Genomic DNA, 10000 nt, shown 5'->3' with positions numbered 1-10000 from the left:
CGTAAACACGGTGTGTGAGAGCGGTATGTCATTAGGAGGTCGTAAGCACGGTGTGTGAGAGCGTTATGTCATTAGGAGGTCGTAAACACGGTGTGTGAGAGCGTTATGTCATTAGGAGGTCATAAACACGGTGTGTGAGAGCGTTATGTCATTAGGAGGTCGTAAGCACGGTGTGTGAGAGCGTTATGTCATTAGGAGGTCGTAAGCACGGTGTGTGAGAGCGTTATGTCATTAGGAGGTCGTAAGCACGGTGTGTGAGAGCGTTATGTCCTTAGAAGATCATAAACACGGTGTGTGAGAGCGTTATGTCCTTAGAAGATCGTAAACACCGTGTGTGAGAGCGTTATGTCCTTAGAAGATCGTAAACACCGTGTGTGAGAGCGTTATGTCCTTAGAAGATCGTAAACACCGTGTGTGAGAGCGTTATGTCATTAGGAGGTCGTAAGCACGGTGTGTGAGAGCGTTATGTCATTAGGAGGTCGTAAGCACGGTGTGTGAGAGCGTTATGTCATTAGGAGGTCGTAAGCACGGTGTGTGAGAGCGTTATGTCATTAGGAGGTCGTAAACACGGTGTGTGAGAGCGTTATGTCATTAGGAGGTCGTAAACACGGTGTGTGAGAGCGTTATGTCATTAGGAGGTCGTAAACACGGTGTGTGAGAGCGTTATGTCATTAGGAGGTCGTAAGCACGGTGTGTGAGAGCGTTATGTCACTAGGAGGTTGTAAACACCATGTGAGAGAGTTCTCACTGACAAGGATCCTACCAAAAGCTTTTCTGCAGTGCTCATAAGTGTTGCTTATTATAGCAGATTTATGAGCTCTGCAACCATTAGTTGTAATAAGGCTCAAACAGACCCATGCAGGCTCACATGTGCTCACAGAAACTAGGACAAACATTAGTTTGTGGCACAGACTCAAACAAACATGTACATGCAGACTCACGCAAACTTATACAGACTCACACAGTCTCAGACAGACTCACACAGTCTTAACCAAGCCCACGTGGCTTCACACCGACTCACAACAGTGATACAAGAACACCTCATGTCCAAGAAATATGGCCCACATGTAACACATGATGGGGGTGTCACAGATACCCAAGACCACATACAGTTGTGCTCATAAGCTTACATACCCTGGCAGAATTTGTGATTTTTTAATATTTTTTCAGAGAATAATGATAGAATGATAATACAGCTTTCTTTTATTCATGTTTAGTGGTTGAGTCAAGCCATTTGTTATCAAACAATTGTTTTTGCCCTTTTTAAAAATCATAATGACAATAGAAACTACCCAAATGACCCTGATCAAAGGTTTACATACCCTAGTCCTTAATAACGTGTATTGCCTCCTTTAACATCAATGACAGCTTGAAGTCTTTTGTGGTAGTTGTGGACTTTATTTTCCCAGATGGTGAAGCTGCCCATTCTTCTTGGCAAAATGCCTCCGGTTCCTGTAAATTCTTGGGCTGTGTTGCATGAACTGCATGTCTGAGATCTCCCCAAAGTGGCTCAATGATATTGAGGTCAGGAGACTGAGATGGCCACTCCAGAACCTTTTTTCAAGCTGTAGCCAATGACAGGTTGACTTGGCCTTGTGTTTTAGATCATTGTCGTGTTTGAACATCCAAGTGCTTCCCATGTGCAGCTTCTGGGCTGAAAAGTGCACATTTTCCTCCAGTATTTTCTGATAAAATGCTGCATTCATCCTGCCATCAATTTTGACCAAGTTCCCTGTGCCTGTGTAGCTCACACATCCCCAAAACATCAGTGATCCACCTCCGTGTTTTACAGTAGGGATGGTGTACTTTTCATCAAAGGCCTTGTTGACTCCTCTCCAAATGTAGCGTTTATGGTTGTGGCTAAAAGGTTAAATTGTGGTCTCATCACTCCAAATAACTTTGTTCCAGAAATCCTGAGGCATGTCTCTGTGCTGTTTGGCATATTGTGAGCGGGCTGCTTTGTGGCATCGGTGTAGTAAGGGCTTTCTTCTGGCGACTCGACCATGCACCCCATTTTTCTTCAAGTGCCTCCTTATTGAGCATCTTGGAACAGCCACACCACTTTTTCAGAGTCCTGCATGCCAGCTGACGTTATTTGTGGGTTTTTCTGACCTTGGCTTGGTTTCAACAGAATCCCTCGTTTTCCACTTCTGAAGTCTGATCACTGCTGACTGGAATCTCAGTTGCTTGGGTATCTTTATTTCCTTTTCCGGTTTTATAAAGTTCAACTATCTTCTCCCACAGATCCTTTGATAATTATTTTGCTTTCCCCATGTCTCATGCAGGGGTCTGTCAGGAGCCCAGTAACTTACTGACTCTTTATACACACACTGATTGACAAGCAAACAGCTCACAGATGAGGATGGTTACCTTTAGTAGCCATTTAAACCTGTGTGAGTCAACTTGTGTGTATGTTATCATGCCAAAACTTCCAGAGTATGTAAACCATTGATTGGGGTCATTTGGGTAATTTCTGTTCTCATTATGATTTTAAAAAGGGCAAAAACAATTGTTTGATAATAAATGGGTTGACCCAACCACTAAACATGAATAAAAGAAAAGTTCTATTATCATTATTATTCTCTGAAAAAATATTTTAAAAAATCACAAATTCTGCCAGGGTATGTAAGCTTATGAGCACAACTGTATATGGATGGTCAGATGGATGGATGGAAGGAAGAAAGTTTGGTGTTCACATGGATGGATTTAGGTGAGAAAAAACACATGAAATACTACCTTTCAACACAACTCCCTCAGAGAGTTTCAGTCAGTGTGTGTACATGCAGACAAGTGTGTCTAGACCATAGACCGTATCAGTCTAGACGGTCAGTGACATGAGCCGGGCTTCAGCGCACGCTTTAAAATTTCAACACAAGCTCGAAGCCAGTCAGTCATCCTCTCCCTCTCTCCCTCTCTCCCTCTCTCTCTCTCCCTCTCTCCCTCCCTCTCTCTCTCTCTCTCTCCCTTTCTCCCTCCCTCTCTCTCTCCCTCCCTCTCTCCCTCCCTCTCTCTCTCTCTCTCTCCCTTTCTCCCTCCCTCTCTCTCTCCCTCCCTCTCTCCCTCCCTCTCTCCCTCCCTCTCTCTCTCTCCCTCTCTCCCTCTCTCTCTCTCCCTCTCTCCCTCCCTCTCTCTCTCTCCCTCTCTCTCTCTCCCTTTCTCCCTCCCTCTCTCTCTCCCTCCCTCTCTCCCTCCCTCTCTCTCCCTCTCTCTCTCCCTCCCTCTCTCCCTCTCTCTCTCCCTCTCTCTCTCTCCCTCTCTCTCTCCCTCCCTCTCTCCCTCTCTCTCTCCCTCCCTCTCTCTCCCTCCCTCCCTCTCTCCCTCCCTCCTTCCCTCTCCGCTCCTTGTCCTCTAACTCCCCTATCCTTCTCTCACACCATCACACTCTCCAGGAGGGTTAGGGAATCTCTCTGCTCTGCATACTGTCAGAAACTAACTGAACTATTGATGCTTTTGATGAATATTTTACTGGTCTAGTTGCAGGACTCTTCATCTACTGGTCTCTAAGGGGGACATGTCTTCACCCTCTGTCTCTAAGGAGGGTCACATGTCTTCTCCCTCTGTCTCTAAGGGGGACGTGTCTTCTGCTCTGTCTCTAAGGGTCACATGTCTTCACCCTCTGTCTCTAAGGGGGACATGTCTTCACCCTCTGTCTCTAAGGAGGGTCACATGTCTTCTCCCTCTGTCTCTAAGGGGGACGTGTCTTCTGCTCTGTCTCTAAGGGTCACATGTCTTCACCCTCTGTCTCTAAGGGGGACATGTCTTCACCCTCTGTCTCTAAGGAGGGTCACATGTCTTCTCCCTCTGTCTCTAAGGGGGACGTGTCTTCTGCTCTGTCTCTAAGGGTCACATGTCTTCACCCTCTGTCTCTAAGGGGGACATGTCTTCACCCTCTGTCTCTAAGGAGGGTCACATGTCTTCTCCCTCTGTCTCTAAGGGGGACGTGTCTTCTGCTCTGTCTCTAAGGAGGGTCACATGTCTTCTCCCTCTGTCTCTAAGGGGGGCGTGTCTTCTCCCTCTGTCTCTAAGGGGGACGTGTCTTCTGCTCTGTCTCTAAGGGGGACGTGTCTTCTGCTCTGTCTCTAAGCTACCCTCTGCATCTTTAGTGCCATCATTTCCTCCAGTGCTGTAGGTCTCGTGGGTGTTAATTTTCCACATCAAAGGGGCATGACTCAGCATCACCTGTCTGACAGTGACCAGGCATTCCGCAAGGACCTGTGCGTCTACCCTGTCCTGTACTTACACTATCCTCACTGAGACTGGAATCCGTTTGATTCTGTCTCTGAGATATTCCCACCTCATACTCTCTGTCTAGGCTCTGATAGCTGTGTAATTTAATCTCAGTATTTAGTTTCATACTAGTAGTAAGGCTCAAAACCAGTCTCTCTTTAATAGTAAGTAGTAAATAAGGCTCAGAACCAGTCTCTCTTTATAATAAGGCTCAGAACCAGTCTCTCTTTAATAGTAAATAAGGCTCAGAACCAGTCTCTCTTTAATAGTAAGTAAGGCTCAGAACCAGTCTCTCCTTAATAGTAAGTAACAAGTAAGGCTCAGAACCAGTCTCTCTTTAATAGTAGGTAAGTCTCAAAACCAGTCTCTCTTTAATAGTAAGTAGCAAGTAAGGCTCAGAACCAGTCTCTTTTTAATAGTAAATAAGGCTTAGAACCAGTCTCTCTTTAATAGTAAGTAAGGCTCAGAACCAGTCTCTCTTTAATAGTAAGGCTCAGAACCAGTCTCTCTTTAATAGTAAGTAAGGTCCTTCATGCTAGAGCTCACTGCAGCCACTACCTACAAAGACTTTCTGTTTATCTACATTTCTCATTTCAAACTTTCATATTTCTCCCTCTTCATTATCAAGTAAACAAACAAAAATAGCACCACTATCAACAAGAACAGAAATTTAGAAACATTATTAATAAACATATTTCTCACATTGCTACAGATCTTAATACCTACTCTGTGTGGGTGTAGGAAAGTGACACCAGAATCTGTCTGCTGATAACTGTGTCCATGCGAAAACAGGATCAGTATAAAACATCATGAAACAGGAAAAACCAGCAGACTTCAGCTCTTCTTTACTTAATATAAATCAGAGATTGAGTCATGATGTCACCACTTCTGGACACCTAAACTACAGTGTCTAAACTACAACACCCAGAAGGCTCCACTACACCCATGCAGAACACATTTCGGGTTGGTCAGTTATAAATTACCACCATGAAGAAAAATGTGACTTCATCTCTAAACACATATTTAAAACACAGAATAGCCTGACACTACCCCACCCCACCTCACCCCAAACTGCCCCCTGCCACACCCCCAGCCTGCTCTCACCCCACCCCACCTCACCCCAAAGCCTGTCCCCATCCTGCCCTTTCCACACCTCCAGCCTGCTCCCACCCCACCCAACCCCCAGCAGTGCAGCGCATGCTACATTACCTCTGTGTGCTGAGTAGAGCCTTTCTTCCTGAGCAAAGGTGAAGGTCCCGTAGAACACATTGGTGTTGCGCCTCCGTTCCGCACACAGTCCGCTGATGGTGACTTTGGGATGGTCCACACAGGAGCCCCATCTACAGGGATGACACAGACCATGAGAGGCCTCAGACCATCAGGAACCATGGCGCTATGGCAGTTAGGCGCAAGGCAACTGCTCCTGGGTCAGCCTGCAGATCGACTCTTGGAGCCATTTGTGAGGAGCCATCACAGACCTGAGCTGATCTGGAATCAGATCCCAACCCTCACGTGTTATTAACAATGCTAGTGGAAGCTGGAAGCCATAGCACTTGCTTTAGTAAAAAGGTCATCTTTCCAGTTTCATACATTTTAGAAACTGGAACAGTGGTAACAGACATCGCTAGCTTTACCTCATTATTTAGCTGGATTATCCCTTTAAAGAAGTTTCCTTCTTAAAGGTACAGTGCTAGCATTATCAGCTTCCAATCCTTGTAAGCCATGTTAGAATCATTTAGCTGAACCATCCCTTTAAAGAAATTTTCCATCTTAAAGGGAAAGTGCGAACAAGTAATGTTAGATTCTGTTTATAGTTAGCCACTTTAGCATTGGTTAGTCGAACTGTGGCTTTCAAGCTGTATTTCAGCATGGGAAACCTCTGCTGGTTTTGGAGCGCCGTGGTCCAGCCAGGTAAACGTTTAGAAGATGAGCTCCAGGCTGAGTCAGGAGTAAAACGGGGAGAACATCTACATCAGGAGGGAAGGGAGCTCTTTGCGTTGCGAAGCTTTAGAGGGAAGCAGACAAGGAGTTTACTAGCTAAGAGAAGATCGTCATAATCAAAATCATCACCATCATTCCATGAGAGACTGTTCTTCCGGGCACTGATTCCGAACCAGCGGCATTTGAACTTACATTGGTTAACAGATTTGGGGAGATGGAAAATGCTGATTGCAGATCAGTGACAGGGCACAACGTCTCTCACAAGCCACATACAAAATCACCATGGCAGGATGTACTTGACATCTCACTGGCATCAAAAATATGGCTTCTTATGAATTCAAGTATTCTAAACCTTGTTTTTTTTTTACTTTTCTTTTTTAACAGAAGATATAAAAATGAAGGGAAGGAAGAAAAGATGGCAAGTGTATCCACTGATTGTCAAAGATCTCCAGCTTGGAGTGCAAAGATGCATGTCTGGATGGGCACGCTCCACTTACACCTGCCCCGGCCTCTTGGATGGGCACCCTCCACTTACACCTGCCCCGACCTCTTGGATGGGCACCCTCCACTTACACCTGCCCCGACCTCTTGGATGGGCACCCTCCACTTACACCTGCCCCGGCCTCTTGGATGGGCACCCTCCACTTACACCTGCCCCGGCCTCTTGGATGGGCACCCTCCACTTACACCTGCCCCGGCCTCTTGGATGGGCACCCTCCACTTACACCTGCCGCCATCCACTTGGATGGGCACCCTCCACTTACACCTGCCCCAGTCTCTGAGGCTCCCTGTGCAGCTTCTGACATTTGCTCTCTCCTCCATCTTCTGTATTTCTGTGTCTCCTTCATTTCTGCTCTGCGTCTTATAGCCAGAAGCATCTCTGAAACAGGACAAAGATGGACAAGGGGGTGTTCACCGCAGAGCCGGTTCACCTGGGGTTCATCTTAGCTCCAAATTATACTACATGGACTTTTGAAGAAGGCTACTAATACTACTAACCCAAGAGTCCACCTTCCTTAATGGTCTTTTACATCGAGTGCCGTCCTTGCTAGCAAAGAGCAATATGGACATCATTGTAAAATGCTGCTTTCTGTAACATCAGATGCAGTCATTCCTAATTTTACAAGCTCCCATGTTTCCTTACAAATGTTGGAATTGCCGAAACATTCCTTGCCATTGCCACAGATGCAAGATCACGTTTTTGTTCTAGATTTTCATGTACAGTTGACGACACTCTTGGAAAAAAAGGATTCCATGCAGAACACGCCACCATGCTCATTAGAGTGAAGCAAAGTGTGTGAGACTCAGGAACACATGGGCCGGCTCAGCTGCCTGGGCCTTACACGTAACGTCGACTGAGACATGCAGGGCTCTCTGTGGAGGAAAATAAACCAGAAAAGCGTGATGAATTAAACGAGGTCCGATTGTTTGGGATGGCCGTAGACCGAGCAGCCCGTTATTCCTCCGCAGGCGTTCTCTTCTCAATTCCCAGTTTCTGGTTAAGGAGACGTGGAGTTGGGTGAATCCTCAGTGCCAGACAAATGCCTAAATCCAACAAAACATGCAGAGAGGCCATGCATCCAGGGTGGCTGAGGGTGATCCACAAGTCCCGTCAAACATGCAGATAAGTTATTAAATTTCGCATTACCTGGTTTAGTTTGCCCCTTTGCTCATTGGCTCAGAGGTAAAGACCCCTCCCTCTATGTCCCTCCCCTGTGACCCAAGTAAAATCCAGAATCAGCTCCATTGTTTCGCAGGCCTCCATGGTCTGTTCCCTGCCTGTTTGCCCACAGTGGCTTCACTGCACAGTGAGTCAGATTTACACTAATTTTACAACTTTGCATCTGTTAGCAAGCTTGAAGTTCACTTGCAAACCTGCAAAACAGTTTTGTAGGTCAGTCTTCAGCAACCACTCTGGCAGATGGGTTTTGAAACTGCACTCGTACATCAGATGCAACACGAACGTGCTTGAAATGAGATGTGCTCAATTAAGAGTCCTTCTGCTGCAGGGGTTTAATTGAACCTGGCTCTGATTTAGCCAATCAGTCAGCAAGATTAGTTTTTGATTACTGTTAGTGTATGGAGGCTTGACTAAACCTAGTTATGGAAGCACATCGAGGCCACCGAGGTCAAAGCCACTAAAAACAATGAAGTCCCACCCCACCCCCAAGCCCCTCCCAAGTTATGAGCCTGTATCCATCTCAGTCATGTCTACTAAGACACGCTGCCACTCCATGGACATAACGAGCCCAATGCTCTCTCACCTTCACTCACAGCAGTAGGCACGAGAGCAGGACGTCATGGTCCTCCACTCCACCTCCTGCTGGTAAGGTGGAGCAACACCAGGCCAACGCAGCTTAGGAAGGTGGAGAAACACCACCGCACCAAAGCAGCTCAGGAAGGTAGAGAAACACCACCACACCAAAGCAGCTCAAGAAGGTGGAGAAACACCAGGCCAAAGCAGCTCAGGAAGGTGGAGAATCACCACCAGGACAAAGTACCTCAGGAAGGTGGGGAAAGACCACACCCAAGCAACTCAGCAAGGTGGAGAAACACCAGGCCAAAGCAGCTCAGGTAGAACAGCAGGGGTGAAAGAATGACAGAGTGAGAGAAGTTGGGTGCAAATTTCCCTGGGGGAGCATGATCTCTGGATTTGAGTAAGTCACTCCAGCATCACAAACTCTTTACAGGACTACACTCTCCACAGACAAGCTGGAGCTCAACAAGAGGCATTACGCTGATCTATGTGATCAAGGCCAGTCAGAAAAACTAAACTAGTCAGTGGTCATGTTTTTGTTTGCTTTTAAAAATCGTCCTAAAATTAAAACTAATATTACTCAGACACTAATATTACTAATATCACTGAGACACTAATATTACTAATATTACTCAGATACCGCCATTTCTCTGCCACCCGCATCAAACCCTGTCCAGCTGTGCTGTTGTATCATGCATGCTGGAGGACTGAAGGGGGTCAGGGCAGACCCAGGGCGGGGTGAGGGCGGGACCAGGGCGGGGCAAGAGTGGGGTACTCTACGCATGGAACAGCCAGACAGTAACCACAAAGACGACGGCATCAAAGTGTACTTGCGGCCGACGGGTTTTATCCCGCACCACTCGCTGACTCTTCGACCCGACATGCAGGACAAGATGACTAGCAGCCCACATGATGGAGGATGGGTGGAGAGAGAAAGACAAGGTGAACCTGACTGCAGGGCTTTCTCGAAGGAAAGACTTCCCTCCAATCATGTCATCAAAGAAGATGAAGAAAAGCCCGCCCCTGCCCCTATGGTACCCACTGTCTGAGACAGGCAATTGTCCTCTTAAAAGATCATTTTAACCAGTTTCTCTGAATTTCTCCAGCTATTTTCCTCAGTATTGAAGCCAATCCGAAGGTCTGGAAATCATAGCCTGAGCCTGACGGGCAGAGATCAGCTGAGAAGCCAGGAGGCAACTCGCATGCTGCTCGTTCAGCGATAACATCTTCATTCTTCATAAACACTTTATCACCTTTCACTATTCTTCACTTAATTAAAATTAACTTTACGTTAATCACTAACATTCGTTATCACTAGGCATTCGTTAAACAAGACCAAACTTCAGAATATCAGTTTCCTGACAGTACACAAGGTTTTGTCTAGTAATAGATTTAAGTATTCTGCTGAAGCGCTATAATGAAATGTCTGTGTCTGTGACTGTCTGTGTCTGTGACAACATGCAAATAAGGAACATTGGAACATTGTGCAATGTAAAAAGCATCAAGTTTGGGTTTCATACCTTAGTTTTGTAGGTTAGTACTAGGCTAATGCTTCTAACAAATGGTGAAAATCAA

The 10000-nt window shown here is 46.2% G+C and overlaps 1 protein-coding gene across 3 annotated transcripts in view; it reads right to left on the bottom strand.

Moving 5' to 3' along the window:
• The window catches only part of osbpl10a (oxysterol binding protein-like 10a), a 64273-nt gene that overhangs the window by 18492 nt on the left and 35781 nt on the right, over positions 1 to 10000 (bottom strand). For all 3 annotated transcript variants that reach the window (XM_035523315.2, XM_035523321.2, XM_081711792.1), the window contains exon 7: positions 5437 to 5567. In XM_035523315.2, the coding sequence (XP_035379208.2) occupies positions 5437 to 5567 (131 nt within the window). The remainder of the gene's footprint in view (positions 1 to 5436; positions 5568 to 10000) is intronic.

The sequence above is a fragment of the Electrophorus electricus genome, chromosome 4 (genome assembly GCF_041902795.1).
Source record: "Electrophorus electricus isolate QZ-2024a chromosome 4, ASM4190279v1, whole genome shotgun sequence".
Lineage (NCBI taxonomy): Eukaryota > Metazoa > Chordata > Actinopteri > Gymnotiformes > Gymnotidae > Electrophorus > Electrophorus electricus.
The sequence above is the reverse complement of the archived record's forward strand: the minus strand, read 5'-3'. Positions and strand labels throughout refer to the sequence as shown.